Below are 14,761 nucleotides of genomic sequence, written 5' to 3'. Positions count from 1 at the left end.
GAACGCATTAGTGGGCGTTGTCAGGACTGCATGCGGAGGAGGAAGGTGGCACAATGGTTCCTAGAGACAGCTAAGTCTGGGTGAGGGAGGGTTTGGACAGATCAGGGATAGGGTTGGGGGGACGGGGGTGGTGGGTTCAAGGCTGCCGGCGTATAGGAAAATAGGGGGTGTCCTTCTCAGGTGGGGGAGTGAACCCAATCCACAAAATGCAGCCCCCAAGGACAAACCCACCTCTCCCACTTCCTTCCCGCCCTGTGAAGAGATTATTTTAAAAATCGGGCTGCCCACTCCTGTCCGACTGCCCACATGTCTGTCATGGGCAGCGTATTATCAGGGCCAATTGGTTGGTCAGAAGCCTAAATGGCCCTTGATTATCCTGTTGAATATGATGGGCGGGCTGCCGAATTCAGTGCCCACCCACTCCCCCATATTAGGGGGCTGAGTTTGGGGGTGAGTGGGAAAGTGGTGGGGTGGACACCTGCTCTATCTTACATGTCCCCCTGCCGAAAACAGGTTGGGCAGGGGCACGTAAATTGCAGCCCATTGTAGGCTGATTCTACAGAGAATCAGACAATAAACAGGTATCTTTGCAGACTAAGGAGAGCTCAGACCATTCCCCAGGATCTGAAGCTGCACCCACCCCAAACTGGACACCCAGTAAGAGATTCACTCTGACCTCCCATCCATAGACCCCTCCCACCTGGACAAGGACCCACAAGGAATCAAGGAGGTGGACAGGAAGAGTGAGGGGTAGTGAGAGAGGGAGAAGGGGGAAAAGAGCAGAAAGGAGGGAGAGAGGGAGAAAGGTGAAGGGAGACTACAGCAGAGGGAGGGGGAGGGAGAGACGGTAAGGGAGAGATGGGGGAGGGGAGAGGGACTGGGGAGGGAGGAGAGACGGGCAGAGCGGGATATGGGGAGGGGGAGAGGGATTGCGGGTGAAGGTTGGGGTAAGATGGAGAGAGGGTAATGAGAGAGTTTCATATTGCCACAGGACAGGTGACTGCGATACTCCTGCCTCACCTGGCCCCTCGGATATCGATAGTTCCTTTGAGCTTCTCCTCACTATCGTTCTCAAAGTAGATGAGCCGGGATTCGCGCAGCACGAACCAGCGGCGTTTCCAGTTGCGTCGAGACAGAGTGGACATCCCCCCTCCCTTCTTGTACAGCCAGCCTGACTTCAGGGCCTCCTGCTTGGCTCGGAACCACATGAAGCTCTCATCCTTCAGCACACACCAGCGTCGTTTCCATGGGATCATCAGTCCTCCTAAACAGGTCAAATGTTACAGATCAGCGAAGGACACTTGGAAAGGGCACAGGGCAAAAGTCAAGGGGAGGCTCTTACATCAGGGTCTTGTCAGAGGAATGTTCATTGTGGGACTGGGCCCTTCCCCCGATGTCCTGCCCTGTGGGACTGGCCCTTCCCCTGGTGTCCTGCCCTGTGGGACTGGCCCTTCCCCTGGAGTCCAGCCCTGTGGGACTGGGCCCTTCCCCTGGTGTCCTGCCCTGTGGGACTGGCCCTTCCCCTGGAGTCCAGCCCTGTGGGACTGGGCCCTTCCCCTGGTGTCCTGTCCTGTGGGACTGGCCCTTCCCCTGGAGTCCAGCCCTGTGGGACTGGGCCCTTTCCCCGATGTCCTTCCCTGTGAGACTAGGCCCTTCTCCTGGTGTCCTGCCCTGTGGGACTGGGCCCTTCCCCTGGTGTCCAGCCCTGTGGGACTGGGCCCTTCCCCTGGAGTCCTGCCCTGTGGGACTGGGCCCTTCCCCTGGTGTCCTGTCCTGTGGGACTGGGCCCTTCCCCTGGTGTCCTGTCCTGTGGGACTGGACCCTTCCCCTGGTGTCCTGTCCTGTGGGACTGGACCCTTCCCCTGGTGTCCTGTCCTGTGGGACTGGGCCCTTCCCCTGGTGTCCTGCCCTGTGGGACTGGGCCCTTTCCCCGATGTCCTTCCCTGTGAGACTAGGCCCTTCTCCTGGTGTCCTGCCCTGTGGGACTGGGTCTAATAAGGCCTTTGTTCACGCTGTGTTGTGCTCCTACCTTTCATGTAGAGGTAACCGTGGAAGTATGGAGCCCTGAACCCATTGCCAATGGGTGCTCGACATGTGTTGAACTCCTCATCAGTGTCCACTCGAAGATCAAGCTCCTCCTCACTGTCCATGAACTGCCCAGAAAGAGAGATTGTGTGAGATTTCCCAAGGTATACAGTGTGATCCCAGAAACCCCATGCACTGTGCCATCCCCTGACACCCCACACTGTATGATCCCATAACTACCCAGCACAGTGTAATCTCATAACCCCCTGCACAGTGCCATCCCATAAGCCCCTACACAGTGTGATCCCAAAACCACCCTGGACAATGCGATCCCATTACCCCCCTGCACTGTGTTATCCCATAACTGCCCCACTGCACAGTGTGACCCCATAAGTACCCACACAGTGCAATCCCATAACGCCCCAGCACAGTGCAATCCCAGGTCTGTTTCCCTCACTTTAGCCAAAAATGTGAGCCAATCAGAGACAGCCAGAATGAATTTGTAAAGGTGAAATCTTGACAGAGAGTCGGGAAAATGGAAATGTGCTAAAAATGACAGGATGTGCCCAGTGTTTTCTCCCCGGGATCTGTTCTGGGTCTTCACCTTTTCCCAATATCTTTAAATATATTTTTAACACGGTGACAGGTGAAATTCAATGTGGGGAAGGATGAAGTCACCCACTGAGCCTCTGAGGATGAGAGCTCAGACAGCAATCGGCGCTGTATAAAATGCCATGACTAAGACAGCTAGTCACTTAATCTGGGTCATTTATATTGATATTAATATCAAAATTGCTGTTTAAAGTGTTTGAAGGTTTTGATATATTTTGTACAGAAACAGCTGTCTTTATGCAGCAGTTCCCACCTTGGTAAAGGTGTACTGAATATTAAGCAAATAACCATCCCTCTAATGCAACACTTAGTAAGAAGTTTTATCTCTGTTCAACATTAACAATCAATTTGTGCTCTGCACATGATCCAGCAATGCAGCTATATCATTGGCAATATGCTGTATCTTCAATGGTGTCTGTTCACCAGCACTTTTAACATTGGTATTAACAAAGATATGAATTAGGAACAGGAGTAGGCCACTCAGCCCCTCGAGCCTGCTTCGCCAAAAAATAAGATCATGGCTTATCTGATTGTATTCTTCTGCCTACCCCTGATAACCTTTCACCCCCTTGTTAATCAAGAATCTATCTAGCTCTGCCTTAAAAATATTCAAAGGCTCTGCTTCCACCACCTTTTCAGGAAGAGACTTCCAAAATCTCACAAAATCTGAGATAAAAAAAATTTCCTCATCTCTGTCTTAAATGAGCAACCCCTTATTTTAAAACAGTGACCCCTAGTTCTAGATTCTTCCACAAGAGGAAACATCCTCTCCACATCCACCCTGTGAAGACCCCTCAGGATCTTATATTTTTCAATCAAGTCACCTCTTACTCTTCTAAACTCCAGCAGATACAAGCCCAGCCAGTCCAACCTTTCCTCATAAGACAACCCGCCCATTCCAGATATTAGTCTGGAAAACCTTCTCTGAACTGCTTCTAACGCATGAACATCTTTCCTTAAATAAGGAGACCAATACTGTACACAGTGTTCCAGATGTGGCCTCAATAGGGCCCTGTACAACTGAAGCATAACTTCCCTACTTTTGTATAAAAGCAAAATACTGCAGATGCTGGAGATCTGAAACAAAAACAAAAATAGCTGGAAAAACTCAGCAGGTCTGACAGCATCTGTGGAGAGGAATACAGTCTGTATGACTCTTCATCAGAACTTTTGTAATCACTTCCCCTCAAAATAAACGATAACATTCTATTGGTTTCCTAATTACTTGCTGTACCTGCATACTGGTCTTTTGTGATTTATGCACTAGGATACCCAGATCCCTCTGAATCTCAGAGCTCTGCAATCTCTCACCATTTAGATAATGTGCTTCATTTTTATTCTTCCTGCCAAAATGGACAATTTCACATTTGCCCACATTAAACTCCATTTGCCAGATCTTTGCCCACTCACTTAATCTATCTATGTCCCTTTGTAGCCTCCTTACAACCTCTTCACAACTTACTTCCCTACCTACCTTTGTGTCATCTGTAAATTTAGCAAGCATTTCTTAGGTCCCTTCATCCGAATCATTTATATAAATTGTAAAGATCTGAGGCCTCAGCACCGATCCCTATGGCACACCAATTGTTACACCCTGCCAACCAGAAAATGACCCATTTATGCCAACTCTGTTTCCTGTTAGCTGCCCAACGTTCTATCCATGCCAATACTTTACCCACTGCATCATGAGCTTTTATTTTCTGCAATAACCTTTGACGTGACACCACATCAAATAGCTCTGAAAATCTAAGTCCAATTCATCCACTGGTTCCCCTATATTTACAGCACATGTGACTCCTTCTAAGAACTCTAATAAGTTGGTTAAACATGATTTCTCTTTCACAAAGCCATGTTGACTCTGCCTGATTACCTTGAATTCTTCTCAGTGCCCTGCTATAACATCTTTAATAACAGCTTCTAACATTTTCCCTATGACAGATGTTAGGCCAACTGGCCTATAGTTTCCTGCTCTATGTCTCCCTTTTTGAAGAAATGAGCTACATTGCTGTTCTCCAATCCAATGGAATCTTCCCCGAATCGAGGGAATTTTGGGAAATTGAAACCAGCGCATCAACTATCTCACTAACCACTTCTTTCAAGAACTTTGGGTGAAGTCCACGCAGACCTGGGGATTTGTCAGCCCGCAGCCCCAACAATTTGCTCAATAGCACTTCCCTGGTGATTGTAATTTTCCTGAATTCCTCCCTTCCATTTCCTGATTTACAGCTATTTCCGGGATGTAACCTTATCCTCTATAGTGAAGACCAGGGAGACCTAGGAGGCGGTGGTGTAGTGGTATTGTCACTGGACTAGTATTCCAGAGACTCAGGGTAATTGATTGGGGACCTAGGTTCAAATCCAAACCACCCCCCCCCACCCCCCCAACCCCCATGGCAGATGGTGAGTATTTGAATTCAATAAAAATCTAGAATTATGAGTCTGACGATGAGCATAAAACCATTGCTAATTGCAAAAACCCATCAGGTTAATTAATGTCCTTAATAAAAACAAAAAACTGCAGATGCTGGAAATCTAAAACAAAAACAGAATTACCTGGAAAAACTCAGCAGATCTGGCAGCATCAGTGGAGAAGAAAAGAGTTGACGTTTCGAGTCCTCATGACCCTTCAACAGAACTGATTGAATGTTAGAAGAGGGGTGAAATATAAACTGGTTTAAGGGAGGGGAGGAGGGGGGGGGGGGAGCGGGTGGTGTGGTTGTAGGGACAAGCAAGCAGTGATAGGAGCAGATAATCAAAAGATGTCAACGACAATAGTACAATAGAACACATAGGTGTTAAAGTTAAAGTTGGTGATATTATCTAGACGAATGTGCTAATTAAGAATGGATGGCAGGGCACTCAAGGTACAGCTCTAGTGGGGATGGGGTGGAAAGACTAGCAGGGCATACAAGATTTAAAAATAATGGAAATAGGTAGGAAAAGAAAAATCTATATAAATTATTGGAAAAAACAAAAGGAAGGGGGAAGAAACGGAAAGGGGGTGGGGATGGAGGAGGGAGTTCAAGATCTAAAGTTGTTGAACTCAATATTCAGTCCGGAAGGCTGTAAAGTGCCTAGTCGGAAGATGAGGTGCCATTCCTCCAGTTTGCGTTGGGCTTCACTGGAACAATGCAGCAAGCCAAGGACAGACATGTGGGCAAGAGAGCCGGGTGGAGTGTTAAAATGGCAAGCGACAGGGCGGTTTGGGTCTTTCTTGCGGACAGACCGCAGGTGTTCTGCAAAGCGGTCGCCCAGTTTACGTTTGGTCTCTCCAACGTAGAGGAGACCTGCTCTCTTGCCCACATGTCTGTCCTTGGCTTGCTGCATTGTTCCAGTGAAACCCAACGTAAACTGGAGGAACGGCACCTCATCTTCCGACTAGGCACTTTACAGCCTTCTGGACTGAATATTGAATTCAACAACTTTAGATCTTGAACTCCCTCCTCCATCCCCACCCCCTTTCCGTTTCTTCCCCCTTCCTTTTGTTTTTTCCAATAATTTATATAGATTTTTTCTTTTCACATCTATTTCCATTATTTTTAAATCTTGTATACCCTGCTAGTCTTTCCACACAACCCCCACTACAGCTGTACCTTGAGTGCCCTGCCATCCATTCTTAATTAACACATTCGTTTAGATAATATCACCACCTTCAACACTTCTTTGTTCCTTTGCCTGTGACATCTTTTGATTATCTGCTCCTATCACTGCTTGCTTGTCCCTACAACCACAGCACCACCACCCGCCCTCCACTTCTCTCCACCCCCCCCCCAACTTAAACCAGTTTATATTTCACTCCTCTTCTAATATTCAATCAGTTCTGTTGAAGGGTCATGAGGACTCGAAACGTCAACTCTTTTCTTCTCCACTGATGCTGCCAGATCTGCTGAGTTTTTCCAGGTAATTCTGTTTTTGTTTTATAATTAATGTCCTTACCTGATCTGGCCTATAAGTGACTCCAAACCCACAGCAATGTGGTTGCTTCTTAAATGCCCTGTGAACAAGGGCAATTTGGAATAAACAATAAATGCTGGCCTAGCCAGTGTCACCCACATCCCATGAACAAATAAAATACCTGTTCAATTCATCTGCTATCTCCTTATTTTCCATTATTAATTCCCCAGACTCACTTTCTATTGGATCAAAGCTCACTCTATTAACTTATCTTTTAAAAATATCTATAGAAACACATACTAACTGTGTAGCTTTCTCTCGTACTGTATTTCTTTCCCTCCTTACCAACCTTTCAGTCATTCTTTGTTGTTTTTTATAATGGGCCTGAACTTCCTCGGAATAATAATCAGCATTGGATTGCCACTCCTCACCCAATTACTTATATCAGATTTTTCGATCCTATCTCACCCAACCTTCTGACTGAGGCTGGGAGAGATCCAGGCAGTGCAGCGCGTCCCCAGAGCCCCAAAGACCAGCAGCGAAGTACAGGAGAGTCAAAGGGAAAGAAGTCACGCCTCTTTTTTACGGCATTAGCTGCCTTAAACCAGGTAAGTTTAAAGATGCATTGAAATTTAGAAGTCCTTGGCAGGCCAAGGAGAATGTAACTGTCTAAGGTAAGTGGATAGAATATTGGAGGGTGAGGGGAGTGATCGGAGGTCTGGGAGAGATTGTTGGTCAGGGGGTGCCAGAGGTCAGGACTCGGTGGGTGGGGGGGGGGTGGTGTCAGCATTGGAGGGGGACAGGGTCAGGCCTCAGAGCGGGGTCAGACCTCGGGGGTTGGGAAGTCTGAGGTCACTGGGAACTGGATGTTGGGGGGGGGATTGGAGGTCAGGAGGGTCAATGGTTGGCGAGGTCAGATGTTGGGGGGGGTCAGAGTCGGAGATCGGTGGGTCGGAGGTTAGGGGAGCGGGTTGGAGTTCCAGAGAGAGTGGGTGTGTCAGAGGTTGGAGGTTGAGGGGTAGTTAGAGGTCAAGGGAGGTCAAAGATCGGAGGGTCAGGCATTCAGGGATGGCTTGTTGGTCCTCAGGAAGGGAGGATGTTGGGCTTCTGGGGTGTGGGGTCAGGCTTTGGGTGGGGTCAGAGACCAGGGAGTCAGAGGTCGAGGGGTGGTTGGAGGTCAGGTGGTCGGATTGGAGGTCGGGGGGGATGTCGGATGGGTGTCGGGCCTCGGGGTGTGGGGGTTTGGGCCTTGGGGAAGGGGCAGATCAGGTCTGCAGGTAGGGGATGAAAGGCCTTGGGGGGTTCTGGGCATTGGGTTGGAGGGGGGTGGTGTCAGGCCTTAGGTTGTGTCAGGTTGGGTCTGCAGGAGGGTGTCAGGTCCGGTTAAGTTGGGGGGGGGGGTCTTTCTATGCAGATGGTGTGGAATCCCATGGTGGGAGATTAGTGGGAGATTCCTGGGGGGTGTGGGGTTGTGGGTTGGGGGTTCCTGTGTAGGGTGTAGGTGAGGTCGGGGGGTGGGGGGGAGACCTCTTGAGGGGTCTGGTGTCTGGGGGAGTCTCGCGGTGGGGGCAGATAGTCAGGGGTTGGGGGTAGTTCCCTTTGGGGTCGGGGTGTGTGGGGAGACAGCCTGGGTCTGTAAAATCATTAGCCAGAAGTTAGAAGAGATTTTAATTCTTCTAACTTTCTCTGGGTAACTATCCCTAATCCTGGTGGATGTCTGTGTTGGGGAAGGTCAGAGATCTGGGAAGGGCGGGTGGGGGCGGTTTGGGGGGGGGGGGGGGGGGGGGGGGGGTGGGGGTGGTCAGATAGCGGGGTTTGTGATTTAAACCATATTTTCAGATGGTTCCCAGGTGCAGGGCAGCTGCCCAGTGGAACTTACACTTTTGGGCAATTGCTGTGTAAACCCTAACCTGGGAACCTCCGAAGGGAATTCCCCAGCGCATCTTTGGGGATCCCCCCAAACCAACACTGGGGAGCTCAGAAGTTACAGCCCATTCTGTCCAACCTTCGGACCTGCCAGCCATCTTGGCACAATTCTGTGCTTTTTCTTTAAGTTTGATACTATCTTTGACTTCTTTAATTTGAAAGTCAAAGAAGAAAATCCTGATTGGACACCTTGGCTCATGATGTAACTGAGTTGCGTTAATATGACCTCGAATTTCCTGGTTTTCCTCCAAACTTGTTTTTTCCCGATATTTGCTTCACAGCTTGGGCACAATCAGAAACTTACGAAGTGGGAGACGGTGGCAGACTACCAATGTGTCTGGACGAACACAGAGGCCCAGGCTCTGGGGACACGAGTTCAAATCTCACCACAGAGGCTGGTGGAGTTTGAGAGACCATGAAACTATTGACAATCATCACAAAAACCCACCTGGTTCACTGATGTCCTTGAGGGAAGGAAATCTGGCTTCCTTACCTGGCCTACATGTTTCTCCAGACCCACAGCAATGTTGATGCCCTCTAAATGGCTGAGCAAGCCACTCAGTTCAAGGGCAATTAAGGATGGGCAACAAGTGGTGGAACAGGCTTCAGGGGCTGAATGCCCTCCTCCTGGTTCTACCTCCACTATGTCCCCTCGCACTCACTACAAACCTAGGTGCTCTGTGACAGAAATTAGGGTTTGGGATGGGGTGGGCGGTCTGGGGGCAGTGGGATTAGATGCAGGGTCTGGTATGGGTGTGGGTTATGGCATGTGGTAAGGGGTCTGGCATGGGACGTGGGGTGTGGGATGGGATGCGGGGTCTGGGAGAGAGTGGGAGGGTCTGGGATGGGGTGGAAAGTCTGGGATGGGTTTAGGGGTTTGGGATGAGGTGGGGGGCCTGGAAGGTCTGGGATGTGGTAAGAGATCTGGGATGGATGTGGGTTCTGGGAGGGGGTGCAGGATTTGGAATGGGGTGAGGGGTCTGGGATGGGTGAGGGGTCTGGAATGTGGGGGGGGGGTGTCTGGAATGGGAAGCAGGGTCTGGGATGGGGTAAATGGTCTGGGATGTCTGTGATGTGATGCAGGATCAGGGATGGGATGCAGGGTCTTGGATGGAATCTGCGATGGATATGGGTTCAGGATGGGGTGAGGGGTCTGGGATTGGGTGGAGGTTCTAACATGGGGTGGTGGGGTCTGGGATGGGAAACAGAGTCTGGAATGGGTTGGGGGCTCTGGGATTGGGTGGGGGGGTCTGGGATGGGGCATCTGGAATGGGTTGGGGGCTGTAGGATGGGATGGGGTTGTGAGATGTGGTGGGGCTCTGGGATGGGATGCGGGATCTGGGATGGGGTCACACAGAGCCACAGAATCTTAACGACACACAAGGAGGCCATTCAGCCCATCATGTCTGCACTGGCTCTCCAAATGAGCACTATGACCTAGTACCATTGCCCGGCATTTTCCCCGTACCCCTGCACATTGTTTCTATTCAAATAATTATCTAATTCCTCTTGAATGCCTTGATTGAACCTGCCTTTGCCACACTTCCAGTCAGTGCATTCCAGACCCAAACCACTCGCTGTGTGAAAAGGTTTTTTCTCACATCACATTTGCTTCTTTCACAAATTACTTTAAATCTGTGCCCTTTCGTTCTTGATCCTATTATGAGTGGAAACAGCCTCTCCCTATCTGCTCTGTCCAGCCCCCTCATGATTTTGAACATCTCTATCAAATCTCCTCTCAGCCACCTTCTCTCCAAGGGGAACAGTCCCAACCTCTCCAATCTATCCTCATAGCTGAAGTGGGGCGGGGGCATTTGGGATGGGGTGTGGGGTCTGGGTTGGGGTGTGGGGTCTGTGATGGGATGCGGGGTCTGGGGTAGGGTGGGGGCTTGATGATGGAGTGGGGGGGTCTGTGATGGGGTGAGCGTCTAGGACAGGGTGGGGGGGGTCTAGGATAGGTTGCGAGGTGAACAGGCACAATCTCAGCAAATGCAGTTCTTTCTAAGAGAGTCAGCTGGTTTCCGATTCTCATTCCCCTCAAACACTGGCTTCTCCACTAGAACGTGATGTGCAGCTGGTTCTGTCCGTGATGGAGCCTGAATCATGGGAGATGATGAGTATCTCACCGAATCGGAGCTGCACCGATTCATGCCCACATTCCGGGAAGTAAAGTTGGATATTCTCAAAGCGTCCTGGGCACATCCTGCATCCCCGTAAACTGTGACAGGATCATCAAACTCATCATGGTCATAATCTGACTCAATGTCAGGAGGAAGGCTGTAAATTGGTTCCTCATCGATGTCGTCAGTCGTATCCAAGGATCCACGTCCAATGTGCTCAATCTCTTCACGCTCCCACTCCACACCAGGTGTGCTGCTGCTGCTCCAGTCCTGAAGGTTATAACTATGCTCAGGTTGTTTATTGGACAAAGGCAAGTTCATACATTCACTCTCCTGCAAACAGTTGCTGCTTCGCCTCTGACTCACTTGTCCATTAGTCCAACTGGCATGAGCAGCTGTTGACATCTCTTGATCAATGTGGAATCCCTCATCCAGCATCTGCTCAGGAGAGTGCCCAATGGAACTGGCAGCCATATTGTCCCGACTGGACAAAGATTGTTCGAGAGTTTGGCCACTCTCGTCCAGCGCTCCAAAGTTCAGCAGCTCCAGGAATTCCTGCACTACCCTGGAAGCTTCTTTCTCTAAGCGTCTGATCTCCTCCTTGCATTTGCTCTCCATCTCACTCTGCGATAATGCACAGGAACTCACAGAGCTCAATCCCCTCTCATTCTGCAGCCGTTGGATTTCGTGTTCCAGTCGCACAATCTCCTGTATCTGTTTGCTCTCTGCTTGTGCCAAATCTGTCAGCTCCCCGATTTTCCTGACGGGCTCCACCAATACCATCTCTTCGCTCATCTAAAAAAAAGACAAACAGCACAATTTTAATTAACTATTTCCCAAGACCTTCCAATAAAATGTAGAGCATTGTGCACAGATCTGGGACTGAATCTTCTGGAGGTGATGGGGTCTCAGCCAGCAGCCACCTCTTATCGAGAAGACCCTTCACATCTTGTTCCACTCAGGCACTTGACCAGCCAATGAAGAGCCTTTTCCATGGACCAAGGACCTCAAGGGCAGAAATCCCACCCACTGAGAGCTGCCAGCCAATCAGAGGCCAGCGGACTATTGAATAGCACTGCCACGGGGCGGAGGTGGCTGCTGCAGGCACCATGCCCAAGCCAGGCCCAGGATCACAGAGGGGAATGATGGTGGGAGGGGGAATGCAGGGGTGGGAATCACAGGGTGGGGGGTTTGCCAGCAAAGGTAGGAGGGGGGCCTCTCAGTAGGCTTGCCCTTCCCGATGCTGGGTCCCTCAATCAGGCAATGAGTGCCTTTGAATGAGGGACCACCCTGGAGGCTGCAGGCAATAGCTCATCAATCTGCTTGTGGACCCCCTGCTGCAGCTGAGTGAATACCAGCAGCCCTTTCCCACAAGGCCTCAATTGGCAGCGAGGCAGGAAAGCTGTCCAGAGACTTAATCAGTCCCCGCTCACCACCCTCCCACCTCATTAAATGCCCCTCTGGCAACAAACTTTCCACAACAGAAGGCACAAGATCCTGCCCCTGGTCTTCAGCCCCCAGAGAATATGGGGAGAGGAACAGGAGGGGCTGGGCAAAAGGAGGGGAAGGAACAGGGGGAGGAAAGGGCAGTAGAGGCTGGGTTGTTAAGTATATTCAAGGCTGAGATAGACAGATTTTTAATCAGTAAGGGAATCAAGGGTTATGGGGAAAAGGCAGGAAAGTGGAGTTGAGGATTATCAGGGCAGCCATGATCTCACTGAATGGCAGAGCAGACTCAATGGGCCGAATGGCCTACTTCTTATGGTCTTATAGGGAGGTGGGGTGATAGGGGGGAATGGAGAGGGGAAGGGTGGGGCTAGGCAGAGAAAGGGGGGAGGGGAGGGGTCAGGGAAAGGTGAGGACAGGAGGAGGGGAGGTGTTGGGATAGGGAAGGGGCTGGAAGGTGTGGGGACTGGGGAAGGGGAGGGGAGAGGAGAGGAGGGGACAGCAGGAGGGGTAGGGAGGTGTGAGGACTGGGGAGGGGAGGGTGAAGGGCAGGGGAGGTTTGGGGACAGAGGGAGCAGGAGGGGAAGGGGAGGGGAGGTTTATACTGTTCCTGATTCAGTCTCAAATTCCCACTAAGCAGACAGAGACAGATTAGAGATCCTGCCTGAACAAGGAGCAAGGTGTCCTTTACCTGATCAGAAGGGTGGGATGTTTGTAGAATTTCTTGACATCTGCAGAGAAAATGAAAAGTACAAATTAATTGAAGGAAAACATCCTCCCAAGATGAGCTCTCGATCTGATATCCACGCCATCCCTAAAACCGCCTATTTCTAACTCCGTAGCATTGTCCAACCGAACTCTGTCTCAGCTGACCTACTTCTGTAACCCTCACCATGCCTTCACTGCCTCTCAATGTGACTATTCTAATGGACTCCCGGCAGCTCTCCCACATGTCACTCTCCATAAACCTGAGCTCATCCCAAACTCTGCTGCCCTTAACTCACACCTTGTCCTGTTTCCCTATCACCCCTGTGCTCACTCACCCAGTCAAGCAGCACCTCAATTTTAAAATTCTCATCCTTGTTTTCAATCCCCCCCTTGGTCTCGCCTCCCTCCCTATCCCTGTAATCTCCTCCAGCCCCACAACTCTCCAAGATATCTGCACTCCTCTAATTCTGGCCTCTTGTGCACTCACAGTTAGAATCGCTCCACCATTGGCGGCTGTGCCTTCAGCTGCCTGGGCCCTGAGCTCTGGGATTCCCTCCCCTCCACCTCTCTACCTCACTCTCCTCCTTTAAGATGCTCCTTAAAACCCACCTCGTTGACCAAGCTTCGGGTCACCTGACTAATATCTCTTCCTGTGAAGCACCTTGGGATGTTTTGTTAAGTTAAAGTTATTATTTCAATATGAGCTATTCTTCTTGTTGTGAAACTGATTGTCTGACGCTGGGGGTGTATTTCTTAAATGGAAGGCCACATACCTCTTTCCATTATCTCTCTGCAGTCTCTCGTCCTCCTCTGTCTTCCTTTTGCTCTCCTCCTCTTCATGCCTCAGCCTTTCCTCCTCCTCTCTCCTTCTCTGTTCTTCCTCCTCTCTCTGCTGCTCCAACATCCTCTTATCAGCTTTCAGCTGCAAGAACAGGCGGCGAGCGAGCTGACCTCTGCGGTGTTTTTGGAAAACAATCGCTGCTGAGCGCAAACGTAAGAAGACATTTCTCCAGAAGTGTGCCCGGTAATTCTTCTGAATGATCAGCAAGCTGGCCAGGACCTTCCTATAGCGTGTCCTACAACCCAAACAGCAAAGAGACAAAGAGTCTGAGAGGGAACTGTGAAACTATTCACTCATTTCACTTGATTCTTTCATGGGATGTGGGCGTTGCTGGCAAGGCCAGCATTTGTTGCCCATCCTTAATTGCCTTTTGACTGAGTGACTTGCTCGACCATTTCAGAGGGCATTTGAGAGACTGTGCTCTGTGTCCGGAGTCACATGCAGACCAGACCAGTTAAGGACAGCAGATTTCCTTCCCTAAAGGGCATTAGTGAACAAGGTGGGTTTTTATGACAATCAATGCTAGTTTCATGGTCACCATTACTGAGACTGGCTTTAGATTCCAGGTTGATTAAGTAATTGAATTTAAATTCTACCAGTTGTTCTGGTGGGATTTGTATTCTTGCTTCCAGAGTATGAGCCTAGGTCTCTGGATTGACTAGTCCAGTGACATTACCACTTGACCACTGGCTACCCCGACTCACCAACTCTACCCTAGAGAGATTGTGCCTGTGGAATGATACCCCATGTGTGTGAGATTGTGTGTGGAACTGTACCCCAGTGAGAGTCAGTGTGTGTGGAACTGTACCCCAGTGAGAGTCAGTGTGTGTGGGACTGTACCCCAGTGAGAGTCAGTGTGTGTGGAACTGTACCCCTGTGAGAGTCAGTGTGTGTGGAACTGTACTCCAGTGAGTGCCCGTGTGTGTGTGTGTCTGAGTGTAAGAGTGTGTCTGAGTGCATGAGTGTGTGTCTGAGCATCTGAGTTTATGTGAGCTTATGAATGTGTGTGTGTGTGTGTGTGTTTGAGTGTGTGTTGATGCCTGAGTGTGAGTGTATATGCGCGTATGAGTGTGAGTGTTTGTATCTGAGTGTGAGTGTGTGTAAGTTCCTATGTATGTCTGAGTGTGTGTGTCTGAGTGTGTGTGATCTGAGTTTGTCTGAGTGTGTGTGTCTGGTGTGTGAGTGGCTG

General features: G+C 50.0%; 1 protein-coding gene across 1 annotated transcript in view; it reads right to left on the bottom strand.

Annotated features, from left to right (window-relative positions):
- myo10l3 (myosin X, like 3) overlaps positions 1-14,761 on the bottom strand; it is a 383,661-nt gene that overhangs the window by 105,353 nt on the left and 263,547 nt on the right. The window contains exons 23-27 of the mRNA XM_041201628.1: positions 13,505-13,807; positions 12,715-12,754; positions 10,584-11,372; positions 2,030-2,153; positions 1,021-1,264 (exon numbers count right to left, since the gene is read on the bottom strand). Coding sequence (XP_041057562.1) covers positions 1,021-1,264; positions 2,030-2,153; positions 10,584-11,372; positions 12,715-12,754; positions 13,505-13,807 — 1,500 coding nt within the window. The remainder of the gene's footprint in view (positions 1-1,020; positions 1,265-2,029; positions 2,154-10,583; positions 11,373-12,714; positions 12,755-13,504; positions 13,808-14,761) is intronic.

Source organism: Carcharodon carcharias, chromosome 12 (genome assembly GCF_017639515.1).
Source record: "Carcharodon carcharias isolate sCarCar2 chromosome 12, sCarCar2.pri, whole genome shotgun sequence".
NCBI lineage: Eukaryota > Metazoa > Chordata > Chondrichthyes > Lamniformes > Lamnidae > Carcharodon > Carcharodon carcharias.
The sequence above is the reverse complement of the archived record's forward strand: the minus strand, read 5'-3'. Positions and strand labels throughout refer to the sequence as shown.